Source organism: Sceloporus undulatus, chromosome 7 (assembly GCF_019175285.1).
Source record: "Sceloporus undulatus isolate JIND9_A2432 ecotype Alabama chromosome 7, SceUnd_v1.1, whole genome shotgun sequence".
NCBI classification, from domain to species: Eukaryota; Metazoa; Chordata; class Lepidosauria; order Squamata; family Phrynosomatidae; genus Sceloporus; species Sceloporus undulatus.
The window spans coordinates 20706998-20732957 of record NC_056528.1 but is presented as its reverse complement, the minus strand read 5'-3'; the positions used below and the strand labels follow the sequence as shown (position 1 = coordinate 20732957).

At 41.9% G+C, this 25960-nt stretch overlaps 1 protein-coding gene across 1 annotated transcript; it reads left to right on the top strand.

The window, feature by feature from the left end:
* The first annotated feature begins 923 nt into the window (after positions 1-923).
* Positions 924-25107, top strand: MIGA2 (mitoguardin 2). The gene is made up of 16 exons (XM_042479668.1): positions 924-1155; positions 5241-5465; positions 5739-5949; positions 6702-6814; positions 8677-8794; positions 10285-10418; positions 11893-12007; positions 12857-12960; positions 13507-13622; positions 14712-14784; positions 16079-16165; positions 17469-17567; positions 17971-18105; positions 18677-18730; positions 19277-19393; positions 20350-25107. The coding sequence occupies exons 2-16, from the start codon at positions 5370-5372 to the stop codon at positions 20548-20550; spliced, it is 1773 nt and encodes a 590-aa protein (XP_042335602.1). The 5' UTR covers positions 924-1155; positions 5241-5369; the 3' UTR covers positions 20551-25107.
* Positions 25108-25960: the final 853 nt, after the last annotated feature.

Below are 25960 nucleotides of genomic sequence, written 5' to 3'. Positions count from 1 at the left end.
CTATGGTCAATATCTGACAGACATTGACCATAGAATTGCACCAGAGGAGCAACAAAGGCCTAGTGGAGAGTCCTCTCTAGGAATCTCTAGGCCCTCCAGGCCAGTGCAAATCTATGGTCAACATCTGACAGACATTGACCATAGAGTTGCGCTGGAGGAGCAACAAAGGCCTAGTGGAGTGTCCTCTCTAGGTATCTCTAGGTCCTCCAGTGCAACTCTAAGGTCAACATCTGACACACATTGACCATAGAGTTGAACCAGAGGAGCAACAAAGGCCTAGTGGAGTGTCCTCTCTAGAATTGCTAGCTCTTTCAGTGCAACTTTTTGGTTGAAGTTGACCATAGAGTTGCACTGGAGGACCTAGATATTCCTAGAGAGGAGATATTAATCAAAACCGCAAATATGGAGGGATGTGCGTATATATACAAATGTGTGTGTTTTAGTTGCTGTTGTTTTTGTTGTGTGCTTTCAAGTTGTTTTCGACTTATGGTGTCCCTAAGGTGAACCTATCATGGGGGTTTTCTTGGCAAACTCCAACTCCCAGAATTCCATAGCCTTGAGCCAGAAAAGAACTAAAAGCTTGTAAATGCAAAAACAACCTGATTTCCCCAGCTGTTTTGTTTCTTTTAACTTGTCTACACTGCAATAATAATAATAATAATAATGCGGCTTGACGCCACTTTAACAGCCAAGGGTCAATGCTATGGAATCCTGGGATTTGTAGTTTTTATAGGATGGAGCCATGGCAGTTAAAGTGGTGTCAAAGCGCGTTATTTCTACAGTGTTCTTGTTCTTGTTGCTCTGGGGCCCACTGAGGAGCGTTGCCCTTTTAAGAGAAGCCCCCCCCTGCTTTCGTATAGGCTGAGCCAACCCCTTTCCCACGGGGTTAAGAAGAAAACCCTTCATTTGCCGCTCAACCGCACTAGAGGAGGTTGCGGTGAATCAAGTGGCTGGGGAGGCGGAGTCAAAGCTAAGGATGTCGATTGGTTCACACGGGGACCCGAACCACTTTTTCATTGGCCAGCTTTGCTGTCAATCAGAAGTCTCACCACAGCGCCCCACCTACTAGTGGTAGCAGTCGGGTTCGTTTGCGAGGCCGGGATAGAACCTGGAAGGAGACGCTGCCCTTCTGAAGCTATGGAGTGCAGGTGCACGGTGAGGTCTCTCTTTATCCCCCCCTTTTAGCGGAATGGTATTGCCCAGTTTGGTTAGAACAAACGTGCGCTGGTCTGTTCCATTTGTGAAATGGGGGGGGAGAGATACTATATATATTTGTATATGTTTTACCTGTTATTCCCAGCTCCCTGGTTAAAATGTGTCTCTTTTTCGATCACGTGGTTTGGAAAAGTCCCACGCTGATAATTAATTGCAATCATTGCCCCATTTGTCTTGCAGCAAATGAATACTGTATTGATAAACATATATATTTGCAAAGAGGTAGTAGTCCTGCAAAACCTGAAGGTTGCAGAAGAGCTCTGTGGCACCTTGAAGGTTTAGGAATATTTATCATGTCCTGGAGTTTTGTGGGTTTATATAGCCCAGATTGTGAGATGCCACAAGAATGCATCCCTGGAATTCAGGCATAAATGTACTGTATGCAAAATTCAGTGGATAGGATTATGCAAATCAGGAGAAAACTAGAAGCATAAAAATACATTGAACAATTAAAATTAATTAAAATACAGGTTGAGTTTTCTTTATCTGAAATGCTTGGGGCCAGAGGCATGGCTGGATTTAATAGGATTTTGGAATACAGTATCTGTATTTGCAGGTTATGTACAGAATGAGATATTTGGGAGATAGGACCCAAATCTTAAGACACAATTAATGGATGTCTCCTATACACTTTGCACACATACCTTGAAGGTAATTTTATACACAGTGTTTTAAACAATGTTGTGCGTGATACAAACTCCTGCGTACTTTGAACCATCGGAAAGCAAAGGTGCCATATCTCTTATCACCCTCGTTGCCCTTCTCTGGCCTTGCGCTAAGATACAGTGGGGCTATGACTTCCCTTGACTTGCAAACTATGCTTCTGTAAATGCAGGCTAAGACAGCATTCACCTTCTTTGCTGCAGCGTCACACCGCTGGCTCTTGTTCATTCTATGATGAAGAATATTCCCTCGGGGTAGAATTCGAAAGATATAGCCGCGTTAGTCTGTAGAATCCAAAAATGTCATTTTATTAATCCCAGCCCAGTTTTCTAGTTTAGCAGGCCCTTTTGAATTCTGTTCCTGTTTTCCAATGTGTCAGCTACCCCTCCCAGTTTTGTATATCTGCAAATTTGATAAGGATTCCCTCCACTCCCTCTTAACCATTGCTTGAAATATTGAAGTAGGTGAGGCCTGACCAAGGCAGAACAGAGTGGCACTATTACTACCCTTAGACACTATACTTCAATTCATGCAGCGTAAAATCGCATTCTCCTTTTTAGCTGCCGCATCACACTGTTGACTCATGTTCAACTTGTGGTCTAGTAGGACTCCTAGATCCCATTCACACATAGTCTCATTGAGCAAGGTATCCCCCATCCTACATCTATTCATTTCATTTCTTTGCCCTAAGTACAGTACCTTACATTTCTATGTGTTAAAATTAATTTTGTTATCCTTGGCCCAGCTTTCTAATCTATTAAAGTCATTTTGAATTTTGATCCTGTCCTCTGGGGTATTAGCTATTCCTCCTAATTTGGTGTCATCTGCAAATTTGATATGCATGACCCCCCCCTTCTTTCATTAATTCTTTCTGTTTCTGACAAATCCATGCTGGCTCCTACTGATCACTGTTCTGCCATCAACAACAGATGCCAGAAGATGCCAGCCACAGATGCTGGTGAAACATCAGGAATAAACTCTTCTAGAGCATGGTCACAAAGCCCGAAAAACCCACAATAAATTTTCCCAAAGGGCTTCAAATCATAACAAATGTTCCCTGTGTTCAGCTCTTACAAACCCAAAGAGAGGCATCCCTGCTCCGACTCCCACTCCAAATAAATGCGTTGGATTGATATGAATGAAACCGCTGATGTTGTTGACGCAGGCGGCTGTGCTGTTTCTCCGCTCACACTGGTGTTTTGCCTTTGCTCAGCTGTTGCAAAGGTTGCGATGCTGAATTTTGTCGGCACAGCAAGTTAGAATAAATGCAGGTTTGTAGTAAAGGGTTCCGAGTAGGAATGGTTTCCCAGTTAGATCATTAGGTTCCAGGAGATCAGATATCCCGGCTTTATTTAATTTCAACAATGGAGTCCTTTTTGCCTCCATCTGTGACTGTTGTCCAAAAAGTTACATGATAAAGAAGATGGGTGCAGGGTGATCAGGAATGAATTCCTTTCTGGAGCAGAGAGTGCAGTATGTTCTGTTTTGACTTGATTCCTTCTCTTATCACCAAGTTCCCAGGGTAGTACACTAAAAATGCTTCTCTCAACCTGCCAAGTGCACCATTTTCATAAGCCATCGGCTGCATTTACGTTGCAGAATTAATGCAGTTTGACACTACTTTCACTGCCACGGCTCAATGCAATGCAATACTGAGGTTTGTAGTTTTGTGGGATATTTAGCTGCCTCTGTCAGGATTTTGTAGCATGGAGCCATGACAGTTAAAGTGGTGTCAAACTGCATTAATTCTGTAGTGTGGCAGCAGTCCTGTGGAATCCGAGAATTTGTGATTTGGTAATGAGGGACTTTGAATTCTTTGCTGGAAAACTATAGTGCTGTAATTCCAGAGAGAGCACTTATAGGTTCCTCCTGAAACTACAGATCCCAGGATCTTATAGCACAGAACTGTCTTAGTTAATATACTATCAAACTACTGTAACAGTGCAGTAATCCAGTTTTGTATCATTTTAGCTGCCATGGGTCAATGTTATGGAGTTCTGGAGTTTATAGTTTTGTGGGACATTTAGCCTTCTCTGTCAGAGAGCTCTGGTGCTACAACAAACTACAGATCCCAGGATTCCACAGCAGTTAAAATGGTGTCAAACTGGAATATTTCTGCAATGAGGATACAGCCTGGGTTGTCATTCACAGAGGTTTTGAGAGGAAAGGATGAGCAGCCCTTACTGGTTAAGTAGTTTTGGAAGCTGTTTTTTGACCCACGGGATTCCTCAAAGATTCATCTTGCATCCTTAACTTCTGAAAATTCATCTGAAACTGCTTATGAAACTACTTTAATTTATAAGCTTGGGTTGTGTGAAACTAATATGGAAATAACACCTAAGGTCAAGAGTTTCTACAAAAGAAAAGGAAAGGAAAAGGAAACAGGCATGTAACCAATGGAAATAAATATGGTACTAATCCCAGGCACATTAGAAGGGGGAAGAAGTCATTTTCTCACACCAAATAGCCAGAGAAGCACTGATGTAGAAATTGGAGTCAGCTCCTTTTCAGCTGCTCCAGAGACTAGAATGTGAATCAAAGGATTTAGATGGCAAGAAAAGAGATTCTGTCTAAACATCCTGTTGATAAGAGTTGCTTAGAGTCATAGGATCCTAGAATCTTGGTTAGAAGGGACCACAAGGGTCATATAGTCCAACTCCTTGCTGTGCTGAAATACACAATCAAAGCACTGATTGCAGAAGGGTTGGACTGGATGCCCTTTGGGTCTCTTCCAACTCAATGATTCTAATATTTGAGGCATCTTGAGAAGCTAGATTAATCCTACAAAGTGGTTTGGAGATTCTGGGAGCTGTAATCGAAACCTCCAGTTATAATGATGTAGAGCTACCTGTCTCTCTTGCCTCCTGACAGATGTCCACCCAGCCTCTCTTTAAAAACCTCCAAAGAAGAAGACTCCACCACTCTTACTGTCCTAATATTTAGGTGGAATCTCTTACAATTTGAACCCATTGGTTCATGTTCTAGTCTCTGGAGCAGTAGAAAACAAGCTTGCTCCATCGTCCACATGACATGCCTTCAGATATTTAAAGACGGCTGTCGTGTCACCTCTCAGTCTTCTCTTTCCCAAGCTGAAGATTCACAGCTCCATAAGTTGTTCCTCACAAGACTTTGTTTCTAGACCTTTGAAAATGAACATTTTGTGCTGTGACACTTGTTTGCACATTCTTTCGTTACTGCTATCTCTTTGAAAATATAACTTTCTATTTTGTGGCTCACTCTTTATCCTTGGGTTGCTCTTTTAAAGAGCGTTTCAGTGTGCCTTTCGTGATATCCTCTTCCATAAAGCCAGCCGTGCCATTAGTTGCATTTCCTTATCTCTCTTGTTGTTGTTGTTGTTACAGAGAGGGAGCTTTCTACTGTGGAAAAATTGTACAATCCTGAGACGCATATTCAAGCAAAGCTGGATTTCCTGGTAGACTTTTTCATTCAGAGTCAAGGATCACAACACTTTCCGGGAATATCTTTCCAAGATGGCATTTCAAAGAGCCGAGGGAATGTCCATTATCCAGGCTCTGGCTATGACTGTAGCAGAGATACCAGTGTTCCTTTACACGACGTTTGGTCAGGTAAAAAGCAAAACGAAGAAAAGCTTATGATGTAACATTTTGCACCGATGTAATACCCTTACATTATTTGTCATCATGATTATTTAGTTCATTTATATCCTGACTAGTTTTCCCCAATAAAGGGACCCAAGGTAGCTTCCAACTTGTTAAAACAATTCAGTTAAAAAGAAGTGCTCTAGACTGCTAAGATTTCCCTGACTCTTTCCTCAGGGATTAAAAGTAATGACTCAAAGTAGCATTGTGATGGAGAATATTTTCTTTCCTTTCCAAAAGTCTGCCTTCTCTCAGCTGAGACTCACACCAGGCCTGCGCAAAGTGCTGTTCGCCACTGCTCTCGGGACAGTCGCTTTGGCCCTGGCTGCGCATCAACTGAAGCGCCGTCGCCGTCGGAAGAAACTGGTTGCCCCAGAGAAGGCCACCCCGAAGCCTGCGGGAGTTCCTGTCCCCATCTTGCCAACAAGGAGGGTCCCCTCAGTGAAAAAAGGTATGCAAGGTAGAGAGCAGGTTGGGTCCCCTGCTTACAAGACCTCCAGATGGGCTGTGCCCTTCTATGGCAAGTCTAATTACTGTATGTCCTTTTTCAAAATACTTTTGCCTGCTTGTGCAAGGCTTACCTGACCATTTGTTTCATTGCATATGCACATTTTGTTAGTTTTGAACAATAACGTTTTCTGAAACATTGAAGAGCAAACATTAAATTGTCACTGAATTCAAAGACATAGCCATGTTAGTTTGGAAAATCAGTATGCAAACCGTTCTTATTGCACCTTTGAGACTAACAGGGATCTTGTAGGTACAAGATCCCTTTGCATTAAATTGGCATATTCAGGATGGAGCACGTTTGTTTTCTGCTGCTCCAGAGGCTAGGGCACGGAGCAACAGATTCAGGAAGTTCTGGAATAACTTCCTGACGGTAAGAATTGTTTGACAGTGTAATAGGTCCCTTGGATTGTGGTGCAGTCTCCTTCTTTGGAGGTTTTTAAACAGAGGCTGGATGACCATCTGTTGAGAGGGCTTTCATAGTATGTTCCCATTGGAAAATGGGGTTGGAGTGGATGGCCCTTGTGGTCTTTTCTGAACTCTGATTTTGTGTTTTTTCCATGATCGTGTAGGAGCCTATCCTTGTTTCTGAATTATGTCTGCCTCTGGTGCCAATGTTTCTGTTAAAGAAGGAATCCTCAGACAGACATTGACTTCATTAACTGAGTTATACTTGTGTCTCCTTTCCCATTCCAGGTTACTCCAGCCGGCGAGTGCAGAGTCCGAGCAGCAAAAGCAATGACACCCTCAGTGGGATTTCTTCCATTGAGCCTAGCAAACACTCTAGTTCTTCACACAGCCTGGCTTCGGTAAGAGATCTGAACCTTAAGCATCTTTTCAATGCAGGCCTTGTCCTGGGGTTTTGTTTGTTCAGTTTTCTGGCTTGTTCTGGGGCTTTGAGTGCCGCTTTGTGTACACTTTGTTTTAAGCCTCTCCTGAACCTAGTTCAGGTCAAGGAAAGGAAGCAATGTGAGAAAAATGTTGTAGCCCCCCCAAAAGGCATTTCGAGGCCAAGAAATTTGACACCCCCCAATTGGGGGCCTAAAATTGCTTCTGGGGTTCATAGACAGCCCACACTTGTTAGTCCTTTGGCTGTTTGTACAGGTTGGGTATCCCTTATCCAAGAGTGCATCTACACTGTAGAAAAATGCAGTTTGACACCACTTTAAGTGCTGTAGCACCATCCTATGGAGTCCTGGGATCTGTAGTTTCACAAGGCCTTCTCTGCCAATGTGTGCTGTGCCTCACAAAACTACAAGTCCCTGGATTCTGTTGGAATGGAGCCATGGCAAGTTAAAGCAGTATCAAACTGCATTATTTCTACATTATAGATACATCCCAAAATGTTTGGGACCAGAAGTGTTTTGGATTTTGGAATTTTTTGGATCATAGAATATGTGCATACTCATAATGAGATATCAAGTGTCTAAACATGAAATTCGTCAAACTAAAAGATTGTATGTACAGCGCTGTGTAAATTTACAGCGCTTCATAAATAAAGGTTAATAATAATAATAATAATAATAATAATAATAATAATAATAATAGTTTATGTTTTGTATACATCTTATAGAACTAGCCTGAAGGTGACTTTATATACAATGTTTTTAATAATCTTGTGCGTGAAATGAAGCTTGTGTGCATTGAACTATCTGAAAGCAAAGGTGTCACTATCTCAACCAGCCAGCTGGATGATTTTGGAGTATTTCAGAATTCCAGATATGGAAGATTCAACCTGTATTTCAAAATTTAATCCCTCTGAATTCTATAAAGCATATCTTCACCATCCAGGATTGGAAAGAGGCAGACAATGAAGTTTTCCACTGTTTCGTAATAACCATTCATGCAAACGGCAGCACCTGGAGGGAGGTTTCTCTGAAACAGAATGTGCCATTACTGCGGAGCATTTGAAGAAACCATCATTATAAATAAATAAGTGTAGGGTGTAACCAGCCTTGATAAATAGAATAGAGGTCTTCTCTTCTCAATGATGTTGTCATCTCCTTCATATCAAGTTGCCTTTCAGGCTTTGTACACTTAGTTCTTCCCCCACCCACACATTTAGGAGCTGCTGTTATCTCCCATTAAATTAATTCTTTACATATACCTTGCCACAAATATTTGGGGTTGCTGTTTGGTTGACATGTTTGACTGTCTGACTTCTGGTCACAAGTGTTTTGGATAAAGGAGACGCAACCTGTATAAGCACACCAGTATAACAGTATATGTGCAACAGTATAAACACAAATACTGTACTGTATAAGAGACTCACTGCCCATCATCTAAGCCACACCACAAATTGTTGCGCACAGACTGAATGAACAAGATGGCGCTGAGTCCACTCAGAGAACGAAAAAAGGTGCCAAGTCAACTGAGAGGGGAAAAAGAGCAGTGTGCCGTTGCAAAACCATAGTATAAACAATGCTGAAAAAGCAGACTATATGTTGAATATCTGGTATATGGATATAATTTAGAATGTCTGAAAGAGAAATATTGGACTGAATGAAAAATGATTTCGGTCTGAAGGCAGCATCCCACACAATGGAGACTTAGTACCATGTTTTCTCTTATAGTTCCAACCTGGAGCTAATTCATCTGCACACTGATCCAGAAGCCAACAATTGATGGTGGGCAGCTGATTATTCTTTATGCTCTTCTCACGTGTTCCTAGGTGGCGGCTCCAAACTCTTCCAGCCCAACCCCAGCTTCGGCAGGACCCTGGGAGGCCCAGCACCTAGATGACCCTGGAGCTGCGGGAGACTGCAGTGCTGAAAACCTCTATTTTCAAGGTAAGAAACTGTAAACCATTTAAACCAGGACACAGAGGTAAATGTTGTTGCTGTTGTTATCATTTATATAATGGGAATAGTGGTTTGAGTGTTGGACTCTGTAGACCAGGGTTTGATTCCCCACTCGGCTATGAAACCCAGTGGGTGATCTTGGGCAAGTCACACTCTCTCAGCCTGAGGAGAAGGCAATGACAAACCTCCTCTGAACAAATTTTGCCAAGAGAACTCCATGATTGGATTGCCATTTCCGCCATAAGTCGGAAATGGCACAACAACAATAACATCAGTTTACATTGTGTTTTACAAGTAAAGGAACAATAATACAGATTGAGTATCTCTTATCTGGAATTCTGAAAGTTGGAATTCCAAAATTATCCACATTAGTGGTTGAGCTAGTGACACCTTTGCTTTCTGATGGTTCATTGTGCACACACTTTGTTTCGTGACAACAAGTGTTTAAAAATATTATGTATAAAATTACCTTTGGGAGCCAGTGTGATATAGTGCTTTGAATGTTGGACTCTGGAGATCAGGGTGGCAGTAGAGACTCATTGGGTGACCTTGAGTGAGTCACATACTCTCAGCTCCAGAAAACCCAGTGATAGAGTCACCATAAGTTGGAAACATCTTGAAGGCACACACCAACAACAACAAAATTGCCTTCAGGCTATGTTTATAAGGTGTATACAAAACATAATAAATGAATTTCAAGTTTAGACTTCGGTCCCCTTTCCAAGTTATCTCATGTGTATACAAATATTCCAAAATCTGAAAAAATCCAAAAGACTTCTAGTCCCAAGCATTTTGGATAATTGAGACTCAACCTGTAATAACAAAAAAACAGTCCTGCCAAAGACATACAATCCAACACATATATGTGTGCACTCGCATACACACAGAGGGGAAGGAAGAAGTAATACAGATATAAAACTATGCAGTCCAGTTGTTAAAAAAAAATCCAGAAATACAAAAAACAGTGCATTATGTAATATAAAGCAAATTGGCAGATCTATATAACCAAAATATACAAGATTATGAAACTATATTAAATGAAAATTAAAATTTCAAAAGCTTTGGCAAGCAAGAACATTTTAAATTTGGATTTGAAAGTAATGCAGAAAATGTTGAAGGGCAAGTGCTCACTAAGCAGTGCCCCTTGCTTTACCAGCCTGTTCCAAGGAGTATCCAAAAACAGAGGTGGTGGTTTGAGTGTTGAACTAAGTTCTCACTTAGTCATGGGAACCCACCTACTTTCTCAAAGCCTAAGAAAGTAGTGGCAAACCAGCCTCTCTTTGGATCTTGAAAGAATGGACTAATGCAAAGCGGAATGTGAGACTGTGCCGAGAAGGAAGATGACATGGATCAGGAATATTCTGCAGGGTTAAATAAATAATTTAATATGTTTTTTTTAAAGGCACTTTTCCAAGCTCTGCTTTTGCCTTTCTGTGATACACAAAATGTTGATTTTTGATCTTCTATACTCTTGTCAGGGATGGAGCTGTTTGAGGAGGCCCTGCAGAAATGGGAACAGGCCCTGACCATCCGGCAGCGAGATCATTCCAGTCTCTCCATTCCCTGGGACAGCTCTAAAGAACAGGAGTTGCTGCCAGCAAACCTCCCTGAGGTATGCACCTCCAGTTTTTAATGGTTTGGCAAGAGTTTCATGACACTAGGTAATGGCTTGCACCCCAAAATTGGGCAAATTAGACCACTTTTCCTACGTTTCTAGTGGACTGTTGGGAAAGGAAAATATTGTTCATGCAGAGGCCAGATCTGTCACCAATACACCATTTTTGAAATTTGGCTGAAATTTCTCTGTTCTTGGGGAACCTGGTTGTCTCTGGAGCAAGAGTTTCAAAACAGCCAAGTTAGAGGATGTTGTAAAAATTACTTTGAGTGTGATGGTCATAAGGCAGTTCAGCTGGTTGTTAACTTTGGCTGGCATTCTGTTAGTGATGTACATAGGCATAAGTCGTTCTGTGGATGCTGGGCAAGTTATTCCTCATAGTACAATGGACATTTTATGTTGACAGAGGCAGAAATTGTGCATGAAGCACTGTTTCACATTGCACTTGTGCACTGCAGTTACATAGTGGCACCCAGTCATTGAAGTGTTATGCAATGTAGCTACAGGCTGAGCATCCCTAATCCAGAAATCCAAATTCTGAAAACCTCCAAAAACTGAATATTTTTTGCTACCTGCTTCCACTTTTGAGGTGGCAGCCGCAGCACTCCTACCCATTCTTTTCTCAGATCCCCTGTCTCTGTCCAATTTTGCATCTCATACACTCAGGCCTCAAACTGCCAACCTTCCAATCGTCAGAATTGGCATCTTAACCACTAAGCCACTGCATCCCTTACACAAAACAAGTAGTATTATACACAATACAAGTAGTGAATGAACGAACAAGAAGCAAGGATCTTTGAAATGGCAGGAAGTGTGGATTCATACCCCAAACTATATTTGAATTTCTGCAACTTCTCATATCCTCAGTTCCTCTACAACCTTGCGTTTCTCTCCAGCCTCACAAATAGAGTATATACAGTACTACGTTACTTGTGTTGTGTATTGTCTGTTATGCATATGCAAATACAGGTACAGACTGAGTCTCCCTTATCTTGAATTCCAAAATCTGAAATATTCCAAAATCCAAAATTGTCCACATCAGGGACAGAGATAGTGAACCATTTCTTTTTGAAATTGCTTTTTGATGGTTCAGTGTACATAAACTTAATTTAATAAAACACACACACAAACACACACACACACTCTTAAAATATTGTGTATAAAATTGCTATGTGTGTAAAGTGTGTTTGTTGTTTCTGTTGATGTGTGCTTGCAGGTTGTTTCTGGCTTAAGGTGACCCTGAGGCATGAGGTTCTTGGCATGGAAGTCATTTATATGTAAAGTGTATAGGAAAACATAAATGAATTTCATGTTTAGACTTAGGTTCCATCTCCAAGATACCTCATTATGTATATGCAAATATTCCAAAATCTGAAAAAATCCATAACCCAAAGTATTTCTGGTCCTAAGAGGGAGACTCAATCTGTACAGGGCAGGATATACCTAATTTAAACCAATAAATTTTCTACAGGAATCCCAGAAAAAGGAGTTTGCGGAGAAGCTAGAATCTCTCTTGTATCGGGCGTACAACCTCCAGGAAGAGTTTGGCTCCACATTTCCTGCCGACAGCATGCTGCTAGACTTGGGTGAGTGATATGGGAAGCCAGAAAAGGGGGAGAGCCTGAAGTTTTCAGTGGCAACTGATGCGGTTCTGATTTTAAATGTTAAAAAAATAATAATTTAAAATGTAAGTTTGTGATTCATGAGTAGAAACAGAACTTGAGGTTTGAATAATGCCTTTCTTGGATCATTCAAACATCACAAACAGACAGTTTGGTGAACTCTTCCTTTTGGATCTAGATAGAGGTATGTAATAAGGTGTGCCTCTGTTACTAGGCAGATAGGTTTTAGAGTTCTTGTTGGCATCACAGCCAAATGTCAACAGCTTTTGACATTTATGTCCAGTGGCATGAAAGGAGTCATTGGTATCAGAGATCTTTTTGCATTTGCTTTGCAGTTTGAGGCTGGAAAAAGATACGAATGCTGAGAACTACCTGGGGATGTGAATTTTACTTTGTTGCTAACCAGCTTGCACATTTCTCATAACTAATGGGGTAGATAGGTCATGTTCATGCACAATGATTCGCTGTGTCTGTACAAAGAAGTATCATTTGGGAGGCTCATTTTCCATTGGCTTCACCTGGCCAGTGGCCCCATTTAGCCAGTAATGAGATTGCCAATCTGGGATAGTTTTTATGGCTCCAATTTTACCATTAGTGGAATGCAGGAACCCCATCAGTGAAAGATGCTCCTTGACCATGTACCATAGTCACCATAAGTCAGAAATAACACAGAAATGTGGCAGGCCCACAGTATTTTGGTTTTCAAAATTCCAGAGAAGAGATAGTCAACCCATATTGGATAGCACACAGATGTTATAAATAAATCCTTTGTTATATACCTTTTGGTGGAGTTTCTTTGTCTCTCTTCTTCAGAAAGGACTCTTATGCTCCCTCTGACAGAAGAGTCTCTGAGACTTCGGGCTGATGACGAAGAGGACAGCTTGACCTCTGAGGACTCCTTCTTTTCTGCTGCTGAGGTGACTTGAGTGGTTTTCCAGATGCTTTATGTGGTGGGTTTTCTCAGAGCATTGTGACTACAGCTTCCAGAGCCCCTTCAACTCTGGGGGATTCTGGGAGTTATAGTAACTTTTCCAGGCTCTTTCTAGAAAATGAGTCCCATGGCACAGGAAATTTTCAAGTCACTCCTCCCATGGTGCTTTAGGGCTGGGGTCCCTTAATGCAGCTGGAAGCCTGTTTTTCTGTTGATGTCCATATTCTCCTGCGAATAATCTGTCAGGGTGAGATTAAAGCCCAAAGGAAGTAGGGCCATTGCCAAATGTAGAAAAATTCTCTTTAGAGAGCTGTACAATCTCCATCCTCGCCTTAGAAAGTATAGCTCAATACTAGACACGAGTTGGTGTTCCAGAGTTTTATCTTCAAGGGCACCCTGCAGTAATCAAGCTTTTAGTTTATGGAATCATGAAAAGACGTGGCAACCTGCCTTGTTTTTACGTAGCTCACTATGGCCAACCTGTAGTGTTAGAGTAATAGGCTCTTTTGTGTTCTTTTTGCCCATGCTCCAGCTCTTTGACTCTCTGCAAATTGGAGAAATGCCATTCCCGCTTTCCAAGCCAGCTGCTGCCTATGAAGAAGCCTTGGAATTGGTGAAGGAAGGGAAGGTTTCCTGCAGGACTTTCCGGTGAGTAAGGGAGCTACAGCATATGGATCCAGCCCAGCAGGTGGTCTGGAAGTTCTCAGCACTGTAGTGTGGTGCAAGTGATGCCATGGTCTGGAAACCATGCAATATGAAGAATGGCTTAGGGAGCTGGATATGTTTAGCTGGGAGAAGAGGAGGTTATGGAGTGACATGATAGCCATGTTTAAATATTTGAAGGGGTGTCATATTGAGGAGGGAGCAAGATTCCATCTCCTTCTGAAGCAGCAACATATTCCACTCTCAAACAGCTCTTACCGTCAGGAATTACTCCCTAATGTTGAAGTGGAATCTCTTTTCCTGTTGTTTCAATCCATTGCTGCAAGTCCTAGTCTCTGGAGCAGCAAAAAAGAAGCTGGCTCCATCCTCAATATGACATCCTTTCATTTAAGAGATTATTGGTCTCTTGTTCATTTTGGTTGCATTTTCTGCATCTTTTCTGTCTCTGGTTTTCAAAGCCGTGTTAGTCTGTTTCAGCGTAAGAAAATAGTGAAAAAGTAGTCTTGGAGTACCTTTAAAATCAGTAATGAATTGAATGACGCAATAAATTTTGGAACATTTGGTCCTCATTTATACAATATATGAACTAGCATAAAGAAGAGCAGGAGTAACACAGGCAGCAATTTTGATTCATTTTCATCTACCTACAGACCTTATCAGAATAGATTATCATTTTTAAATGATAATCTGTTTTTATATACTCATTCTGTACATAGCCTGAAGGTAATTTTCTATACAATATTATAAATGATTTTGTGCATGAAACAAAATGTGTGGGCATGAACCATCAGAAACCAAAATGTCATTGTCTCAGCCATCCATGAAAAATGTTTTGTCTTTTGGAATACTTCGGGTTTTGGAATTCAGGATAAGGGAGACTTAACCTGTGTGTGTAAAAAATTAGAAACTCCAGATTATTCCAACATAAGTTTTTTTATGGACTATAGACTACTTCTTCAAACACAAGGGGTGGCCTGTTTAATATTGACAGTGTCCGAGTGGGGGTATATATGTGATTGTTGTACACTGTTAGAATGTATGAATACCCTGGTTTTTATTCTCTTCCTCTTCTAGAACAGAGCTTCTAGGCTGCTACAGTGACCATGACTTTCTGGCCAAGCTCCACTGTGTTAGACAAGCTTTCCAGGTAACTGATGTGCTGCGGATGGGATTGTAGCCTGGTCAAAGCATTTGTGTGGTCTTCATATACTGTTCCCTAAGGAAGAATCATGGAGGATATAAAATAATAGAGTACAGCCAGTATATTTAGTGGTTTGGGGGTTGGACTAGGAGTCTGCAAGATCAGGCCTTGAATCTTAGTTTAGCCATGGAAACCCACTGGGTTGCTGTAGGCACATCACATTCTATCAGCCTCAGAGGAAGGCAATGGCAAGTCTCTACATAAATCTTGCCAAGAAAACCCTAGTGATAGGGTCTAAATACCCTGAAGGCACTAGATCCTTTCTGATCTGGGACCCTAAGTAGAGTCAGTGCTGGTCATTCCTTAGATGGGAGACCACCAATGAATACCAGGTGTTGTAGGCTATATTTCAGAGGAAGGAACTGCCAGAATCGCCTCTGAGTATTCTTTGCCTAAGAAAACACTATAAAATTTATGGAGTCCCCATAAGATGACAGGTGATTTGAAAGCACCTATACGTACACAGGGTCACCTATACGTACACAGGGTCACCATAAGATGGGGAAAGCTTGAAGGCACAAAACAACAAAATGTACTTTCAGGCCTGGTAGCTTGAATACAGTAATTTGGAATTAGCAGCCTGATGCTTAGTTTGAAGCCTAGTAGTTTATAGTGTGATGTTTGACTTATAGTTTGAGATGTGTAAGGAGCCCATGTGATGTAATGTTCTGAGCCAGAACTCTAGAAGACCAGGGGGCCGTTCACACAAAACAAGTATAGCATTATTATTCCACTTTAACTGCCATGATTCCTTCCTATGGAACTATGGGATTTACAGTTTAGGGAAGAGTATTTAGAAATCTCAGTCAGAGTTCTCCAGACATCAGGATTATCTACGATGGAACAATAGCAGTTAAAATGGATTAACAGTGCTATGACTGTGTAATTTGAATGGACCTGTGGGTTTGAATTCTTGCTGGAGCATGAGGATGGCAATGACAACCCCCCTCTGAATAAATCTTGCCAAGAAGACCCTAGGATAGCATTGCCATAAGTCACTTGACTTGAAGGCACCTCACAACGAAGTAGACTGAGGTGGCCTGTAGAAACTGTATTTTTGACTGTAGGATGGTGCTACAAGACTTAAAGCAGTATCAAAGTGATAGAACTGTGTAGTGCACAAAAAGCTTGACCTGGTAGATGGCTGCCTGCTGTCTTGGACTGCTCACCTGGATTTACTGATCTTTCTTTCTCTCCCATACAAAGAACGTTTGCTTCCAATGGGATGTTCTCTTCACAGGAACTTCTGCAGACAGAGAAAAACCAATCGTTCTTTGGGGAGGTGGGAAAACGAATGGTGTTGGGCTTGATGACCAAGGCTGAAAAGGTAAGAGGCCTTGGAAGAGAAAGAGTCTTGCTTATCTTTGAGATGAAGGTAGGGAACCTTGGATCCTTCAGATTTTGAACCACAGCACCTATAATTTATGGGCTGTGCAAACTGGAGGCTTTTGGGGGGTGTTGAAGTCCAAAATATCTGGACTATCTATCCTGTCATAATCCAGTAAATCAGTTACAATTAGACATTCATAAAGGGACTACCTTTACCTTTTTACAATACAGCCCCCTAGGATTTTGAAATGCTTGTTCGTTTAATATACTGCTTTATGCCACAGCTACCCTAATTCTGACAATGTATGTCGGGTATGAACATCTTTAGTTGCTGAATAAAGTTTTCATGTCTAATTACTGGGGCTTTGATTTCTGAAGTGTTCACTGTGCTGTATCTGACAGTACAGTTGTACTTGCTGTGTACCCACTTCCCATCCCAGATGTGGGAAGTATGTAGTCTACAAGCTGCATACAACGCACCCAAAATGACCCAGTGAGCCATTCCAACTTACAAAAGAAGCCCTAGTGAGCTATTTGTGTTGTCTTTGAGTCACCCTCAGTTCTTAGAGAAGCATAGTTAGACAAAGACTCTTTCTGCTGATTTAAAAGCTAGACCCTAACAGGCTTGGCTTTGATATTTTTTTTGATATTTTGATAATTTTTGGTTTCCTTACCGAAGGCTGAAGCCTTAGGAAACTTGAATCTCCTACAGAAGATCCATAAATCAAGGTTGCAAAACAGCCAAAGGTTTTGACAGGGAAATAGAGGTCTAACACATTTTGGCCAGCAGTCTTCCTCAATGATCAATGACAGAGAGCAATAGAGTCAAGGTACTGGAAAAGAGATTCCACCTAAACATTAGGAAGAATTTCCAGACAGTAAGTGCCATTCAGTAGTGGAACACACTTCCTTGGAGAGTGGTGGAGTCTCCTTTGGCAGTCTCTAAACAGAGGCTGGATGGCCATCTGTCAAGAGTGCTTTCATTGTGTCTTCCTGCATGGCAGAATGGGGTTGGATTGGATGGCCATTGGAGGTCTTTTCCAACTCCATGATTGTCCTGCCATCTCAGTCCTGGCACAGCCTGTGTCAGACACCAGGCCTAGACTTTTGAGTAGTCTGGATATTTGATCCTTACAGAACCACACTTACGTTATAGAGTTTACACAGTACTTGCTTTCATTGCCTCTCATGTGAACCTCCTGCACCCCGGGTGCACCGCAGTATAGATCTCAAAGCAGCAATGAAATGGGATCCAGGTGGCCACTTGGCCTTTCTCATTGGTCTTCTGTCTCTTCCCCCAGAACACTAAGGGTTTCCTCGAAAGGTATGACGAGATGCTCTGCTACACAATGAGGCCAGAGACCTGGGCAACAACCCAGAAGGAGCTGGAAGGACGAGGGGTTTGTGTGATTCTTCTATTTTTAAAAAAGATACTTTTTTGCTGATTCCTATCTAGGAAAAGCACCAGTTCAATGACAGACCCTATTTTATTTATTCATGGTGTGCAATTCTGGATAAGCATAGAATTTTATTTTGAGTAGAAAAGTGTCTCTCTGAGAGCCTTTGCTTCTAGTTTTTTTAAAAAAGGCTTTAGGCTGCTTACATTTAAAGCAGAACTAGGACATTTGTTTTATTTATTTAATTCAAGATTGCTTTCTCCCTGTTTAACTTAACTTGAAGTAATTAGAAGCTTACAATACACACACACACACACTTTTTAACGTCTAAGCAAACTGCTTCAACGTGGCTTTGCCTCGTTTATGATTGCTTCCTAACTCTTTCTCTCCACTTCATTTCTGTCAGGTGGTTTGCATGAGCTTCTTCGACATTGTGTTGGATTTTATCCTTATGGATGCCTTTGAGGACCTGGAGAACCCGCCTTCCTCAGTTCTAGCCGTCCTGCGCAACCGTTGGCTTTCTGACAGCTTCAAGGAGACAGTGAGTCCACTCCAGAGGGAAACAAAATCCCTTGGTTGGTGCCAGGCTTTTTTGCAAAGATGATAGTGCACATGCTGGTAACCACAAGGCTGGACTTTTGCAATGTGCTCTATCTTGGGCTAGCTTTGTACCAAGTTCAGAAACTTCAGTTAGTTCAAAACACAGCCGACAGATTGGTTATTCATACATTCAGTAGTGCTCATATCACATCAATATTAAAACCACTCCACTGGCTGCCAGTTAGTTTCTGGGCAAAGTACAAAGTGTTGGTTATTACCTTTAAAGCGTTACATGGGTTGGGTTTATTATTGTTAAAGTATGTGGTACGTTTTGTTGAAATATGACTGTGGATCAACCTGTCGGGAGATTTGACAACTGAATACCCTGTCTCTATTTAAAACAGTATTAAAGACTAGTCTTTTCTCACAAACCTATCCAGATGATATTTAAATTGTGAATTTCAAATGATGAATTTTTAAATATGGATTGTTTTAATATGTATCTGTCTTATCTGTTTTTAAATTGAGTATTAGCAGTGAATTAATTTTATTTCTCTTTATTTAAATTCCAGGCTCTCGCAACAGCCTGCTGGTCGGTTTTGAAAGCCAAGAGGCGTCTTCTGATGGTAAGTGGAAACAAACAAAGCATAAGAAAGAGCACCAAGTTTCTTTCATTGCTGTCTGGGATTCAATGAAGATGTATTTACTTTTATTTATTAAGGCATTTCTATATAGCTTTTCATTACAAAAATGCCAAAACCCAATAAAAGCATAAAATAGTGAAAAAACAATTAAATATTTTATGGAACTTACTAGGTATGATTATATTTTATGGAACTTGCTAGATGAGACAAATAAGCCAACAAAGATCAGGAGAGTAGTAGCTTTCTCTGTGCCTCTCTGCATGCCGTCATAGCACTTCAGGCAGCAGCAGAGAATTGTTTTAGGTACTGCAGCTCCAAGACAGGATCGCCTGATACTATATCCAGCCATGTAAGTGGAACTGGACATAGAAAGTATTCCCTGCTGTGAAGAAGTAGGGTAATTCCCACTAAGTTCCAGGCACTGAGTCCTGTGTAGCTGCAACAATCTCCACAGACCACAAGTGGCAGCCATTTTCTCCCTGGCTATGTAAACCTCTGTTTTTCCTCTCCCCATTTCCCCTGCATCAGGTTCCTGATGGCTTCATCTCCCATTTCTACTCTGTATCGGAGCACGTCAGCCCTGTTCTCGCTTTCGGTTTCCTGGGGCCAAAGGAGCATCTGTCAGAAGTCTGCGGTTTCTTCAAGGTACGTGTGTTAATAATTAAGAGGCTATTTTGTCTCAAGACAGAACTCAGTGCTGGGCAGTACTTTTATTAGAACCACTAAAATGTCGCAAGAAGATGTCTTGTAGTTGCCTCCTTCCCAGAGATCAGTCACATGCCACACAGTGCTGCTGCTAAGGTTTGGCATTGTGGCAGCAACAGCCAGAGAAGAGCTGCTTTTTCCCTTTAAATAAGATGTACAAGAATGGTACTCCATGTTTTTAAGCCAAATTGTGGTTTCTGGAGTGCACTGCAGCTGAAGGACAAAGCACTTACTCTCCACACATCTTGCTCTAAAGCAAAAGTGGGCAACTTTGACAGGTCTGAGTCTTCTGGTGGCCGTATAGACTATCCAGAATCCCCAAATCAGCACAAAACAAAACAAACCAAGAGAGGTCCAAAACTATGTACATTTCTGGTTTTGAAAAACAGATTTCCTCCTCAGTGTAATAAACAATGAGGGGTGTAACTTATTTAAAAGTTGATTCACCTCTCTTAGTGGCTCCTAGAAGAGGCGATTCACAGTTTTTTTAATACAACTTGAACCTCCCTTACCCGCAATTCCAAAATCCAAAATCTCCTCAAAACCAAAACACTTTTTATGGATGGCTGTGATGTTGACACTTTTGCTTTCTGATAGTTCAGTGTACACAAACTTTGTTTCATGCACAAGATTATTTAAAATGTTGTATAAAATTACCTTCAGGCTATGTGTATAAGTTGTATGTGAAACGTAAATAAATGTTGTGTTTAGATTTGGGTCCCATCTCCAAGAGACCTCATTATGTACGTACTGTATATGCAAATTCCAAAATGAATAATTAATAATAACCCAAAATCTAGAACACCTAGATAAGGATAAGAGACACTCATTCTGTACAATCCAAGCTACCTTTGTTGCTTACTCTGTTTTTCTCTGTCTCTCACCCATCTCCCCAGCACCAGATACTGCAGTATTTGAAAGACATGTTTGATCTAGACATTGTGAGATACACAACGGTGCACCTCTTGGCGGAAGACATTCTCCAACTGTCCCGGCGTCGCAGTGAGATTCTGCTGGGCTACTTGGGTGTGGAGGCCATTCTGGAGATGAATGGGACTCTGCCTAGCGACATTGTACCCCTTGAGGAGTTCAACTAAGCTCACCATGAAAAATCGCCTGGCTTTTAAAAGATTTCCTTTTCTTCTGGAGTTTTCTACTACCACAATTAAGTGGCTTAATCAGTGGCAGCAAGACTTCCTCTTTTACCGTCCCGAGAACAGCGTGATCCCATCAGCTCTCTTTTGAGGTTTGGTAGGGAAGTGTTCAGGGACACTTCAGTTTGTTGGATGTTCACCTGGCCCACTTCTTTCATTTTAGGTTTTGAACTAGTGTCCCTTGTGAAACTCCTCTGCAAGGTGACAGTGCACCTTTCCTCCTCCGTTACAAGTGTGAGCGGAAGGCCAGGAGAGATGGAGAACGTGACCCACTGAGTCGTCCCAATTCCTGACCTCTCCTCAGTTCAAAAATAATGAGGAGTTTCCTTTGACTTTTTTAAATGACTCATTTTGCCTTTGTCTAAATGTGCATTCTCACTCGTTCACTTTTTTTCCCCCTTTCTTGGTATGAGTTCTAGCAAGCATCTGTGAAGAAAAGTGTCTTCCTCCCAACAAGGAGGAGTAAATGTTTGTGTGAAGCACTGAAAACCAAACAAACCTGTGGCCTAAATCAGGGTTTGGAATTGTGCAGCCTTCCAGATGTTGTTTGACTGCAACTTGCAGCATCCCTCACCAATGGTTAGAGCTGCTGAGAGTTGGGAGTCCAACAATATCTGTTCCCACCTGGAGCCTGGATCCACTTCTTAGGCCTTACTTAGAGTAGACCCATTGAACTGATGGCAACTTAGTCAACCCAGCCAAGGTTTACTAAAATTGAGGACTGACAGTTGGATTTCATCCAGAAGTGGGAATCTTGTGGCTCCCTGGATGTTTTTGTCCTGCAGCTTCCACCAACTGTAGCTAGTGGAGAGCAATGCTGGGAGATACAATCCACCCACATCTGGAGGGCTTTAAATTTCCACCCCTGCTTTAGCAAAGTGGAGGCTTTGTATGGGAAACTGTGACTTGTGAGGGAGCTCGGCCTACTTTTGTAAGCGAGACAAACTTTGCACTTTTCTCCCTCATACTTTGGTCCAGACACTGGTAAGTTTCCTCCGTCCATAAGGATACAAGCAGCATTAGCCTAAGAGTTGTACTTCAGTTCCTTCCTGAGCCTCATCTGTTTTTCCTTCTTTTTAACCATCTCTAGTAAGCAGCAAATCAAGAAGTGTATTGTTTTAAATTCTGGAGCCTAATGTGGGAACTAAATGCAGTATCTAAATTTGGAGCTCTTGCCTGTTAAGAGGAGATCCATTGAATTCAAAGAAACTAACAAAAATGGTGACCATTCATTTCAGTGGTCTAAAATAGTTTACTGCAATTGGGACTAAGATCTCCGAGGAAATACACTGTGTTTCTAGAGTTACAGTTGGCTTCTATGCTTAGCATATAAGGTTCTTGGTTTTCTGTAATAACTTACACTTAACTGTTGCAGAATTATGGTTGGTGCTCCATAAGAAGCCAAGCAAAAAGGGGGAACAAAGCCTTCCTGCCAGAGCAGGTGCAGACTGTGGCTGGTGTCCTGTTAGTGTCATACGCAAGTGTAAATAAGCCTCAGGACTGCATATGTCTTTTTTTGATTGATGTGGAAGTTGGTGTCTGGCTATGTCCCTGTAGCCAGATGCGAAGTGATTATCTCATCTGTTGAGATGTCTAGCAGACCTCAGCAGAAGATGTAATCATTTCATGTCTGGCTATGGGACATGGCTAGATGATACTCCAGGCCTTCACCAGGCACAGAGGGGCCATGGAGGAGCTGCATTGACTTTGTTGTAGATCTAGGGGTTGATGCATGACCAGTGTTTGTGTAGTTTCTTGTGCACTGAACCATGCAGGGTTGTAGCCTATAATGTGCTGCTCTTCCAAGAGGAGGCGCAATGGATATCCATTGATATGGGAGAGGCACACAACATGTGTGGCTCTGATCATAAAATAACATTAGGGTCCTTAATGGAAAGGTTCGGACTGGAAGTGAGAATAGTGTGCACTTTAAACTTGGATCAATGACAAATGGGGATACACAGCATGATTCTTAAAATAAGATTACAGCTAAAGGGAGTCATGCCCCCATTTCCCCTTGGCTTCTGACACTTTTCCGTTTCTGGTGTTGCACTTTGGGAAGAAAAGCATCCAAAGAGGAGGGGAGAGTTTGATGTCATGGCTTTCTTCCATGGAATCTTGGGATTTATAGTTTCACAAGACAATTATAATTTTATGTTAAGGAGCTCTGATCTCCTCCTCTCAAGCACAGTTCCTGTGGTACCCTGAAATGAGAGACTGAGGAACAAATCGATATACTGTACCTTGGAAAGCACAATTCTGGGGAGTGGATGAAAGCTCTACAAAGAATTTGAAAGACTTTGTTAAACTACAGATCCCAGGATTCCCTGGAGATCCTGAGTTTAGGAACAGCCATGGAAGTTAAAGTGGTATCAAACTGCTGTTAACCTTGTAGTGTAGATATACTTTCAGGCTGCAATTCTGCATGGCTCAGCATAGCATTCCACACGCAGACCTACCCTAGACTGAACCATATACCATCCTTCAGGCTTATAGATCCTCTGCAAATTCTCAGCCCTTCCCATTAGGATTGAAGAAGCACCTGGCTATGTCTTGATGGCACTGAAGTCAATGATGACTTCAGTGCCAAGGTCCACTAGGGTCCTCTGGAGGTCTCAGCTGTGCTGTAATCATTTCACGTCTGGCTATTGGGACATAGCCAGATCCTCCTCTAGCCCTGCTTGCTTCCCACGAGGAACAGAATGGCCATGCAAGGTGAGGGAGTCAAAGACTGTACAGTAAATTGGGTGGGGGGCTTGGGCTGCTGCAGAGGGGGAAAAGGGAAGACCCAACCTCTGGAGTGTCAAAAAAAGACATGAGTAGGAGTAAGAGAAACTTGTGTGTGCATATGTACCTAACCGGATGCCAGCTTCAGTCTTTTCAGAAGTCCATAAAGGTGTTCTTCTTCCTAGCTTCATAGTCACCTTGGCTTCATGGCTGGGGGAAAACAGCATGATTGGTTTTGGATGCAGGCATCTAATGCCTCACCAAATTGAGTAATGTGGCAGCTGCAGTTTCCCCTGACCATTGCTGTCCCATCCCCTGGCAATGCTTTAGGCTTGTCCGCCTCATCATCTGCTGTGCAGTATGGCTGGATTCATGCCCACAGCAAGGAGATAAAAGGGCTGGCAAGAGATGGGGAGTAATGGAAGAGCCAAGGCTGCCAACACTCTCCATCTTCTAAGAGAATTCAGCAGGGTTCATGCAAGGTGGTAGCCCCATGACTTTGAATTTAAATGCAGGAAAACTACAAAAATAAAGACTTGTGGGAGTTGGGGTAGAATCTTAGAAAACAGGGGCCCCCTTTCATTTTTCTGGATCGGCCATCAACTATAAAGTTTAATGTGTTTCATGAGTCTGCTGTTCTCAAACCAGATCTTGGAGAGAAGTTCCATTTTTGGACAGTAACGTCCATAACTAAGCCATAGTCTAAAAACTGAATGTCACTCCAAGATTAGGGGCCCAGTCACACTACACAATTATAGCATGATTATTCCATTTAACTGCCATAGTTTTATTCTATGAGTCCTGGGATTTGCAGTTTAGGGAAGGAGGTTTAGAGTTGTGAGCCAGAGAGCTTCAGTGCCTCATCAAACCATGTATTCCAGAAGATGGAATTATGACCATTAAAGTGGAATAATAGTACTATAATTGTGTAGGATTAGGCCCCTGGTTGAAACCCACAATGGATATGAATAACCAATACTGGTCAAAGATATCTCTTCTCAGAGGCAACTTGAGATGTTAACCTTTCTACAAAAACGGTTTCCGGTGTTCAGCGTAATTCCAGGGTTAGAATTAACATGACCCAAAGGGTTTCCCCAACATTTCCGATTCCTTTTAGGACCGACTGTGTTAGACTGAGCTCTTTTGGAAGGAATGGGGTGCTACTGAATTTGGGCTGAATTTGCGCACAATTAAACGGCTTCCTTGGAGAAGCGTAGCTTTTTTAGGAAGACGCCAAGGGTTGCCAACTGAAGGAACCTTGCCACAAGCGCTCCTGCACCTTTTTTAACAGGAGTTAACTGGCTTTTTCAATGGTTGGATCTTTATATGCCTGACAATCAGGAACCCATTAAAGTAGCCACTTCCAAGGCTGGACATACTGGGAGTTGTAGTCCAGCACATCTGTAGGGGCACCAAGTTGGGCAAACTAACCCAAGGTGGGTCCTTCCAGATAATGGTTGAACTCTGTTAGCCAGTGGGAGGAACGACGAGAGCTGTAGTATATCAACATTTGCAGGGCTCAACATTTCCCTTAGCCTTTTGCGTCCCCTTGAAAGGACATTCCTATGGAAACTGAAGCTGTAATGAATGTAACGCTTGTGCCTCATTCTCCGGCCAACCTCCCCCTATTCCACAAAGTGTGAATATTCATATGTTTTTGTGAATTGCACTGTATTTTGCCTCCTTTACAACTAAAACTTTTTTGTATCCTACTAGGATTTTGGCATTTAAAAGCCAAATCAAATAAACCTTTCCTTCATTATCAAACTTTGAGTCCTTGTTTGGCACAGGTTGACTGTTTCACTTCCAACCCAGTGCAAGGCTTCTTTTGATGTGAGACACTGACGCTAATTCTATAGAATGAGTTTTATTGGTGGTAAATGATGCAGATGGTTCACAGCAGAGAAGCATCTAGACCTTATGCTCATGGTGTACACATCTGTCATATCCCATGGTACCCTAAATAAATTCTATTATTATTATTAAGCCTTATTTATATAACACTGTAAATTTACACAGTGCTGTACATACAGTCTTTTTAATAAGATGGTCACTAGCCAGCAATCGGATCAGATCCCCATTTCTGGACATATAGCAAGCCCTTGAGGTGTAATGCAGTCCCCCAAAGAGAGGCGAGTGGAAGATGAGGTCCCAAAGGTTATATAGCAAACCTCATTCTGAACAAATCTTTCCAAGAAAGACCCATGACATAGTCGTCATGCGTTCAAAATTATGATGGCACACAACGACGATGACAGAATTATAAAGAGCCAGCATGGTGCAATGGTTTGACTACTGGGCCTGAACTTTTGGAGACCAGGGTTTGAATTCCTGCTCATCCATGGAAACCCATTGAGGGATTCTGGGCAAATCAGTCTCTCTCAAGCTCAGAGGAAGGCCATGGCCTCTGGATAAATCTTGCCAAGATAGGTCCATTTTAGGGTTGCCATAAATTGGAAACAACTTGAAGATATGGAAGAAGAAATGGAATTGCAAGGGATGTAGCTAAAGTGGTGAGTGGGATTAGCGCTTTGCTTCCCGAATAAGAATTCTGTGCCCAGCTTACTTTTACTCATCCCCAACATTTTCACGTTGTTGTAACCTAAAACTTCAGCTGCACATTTAG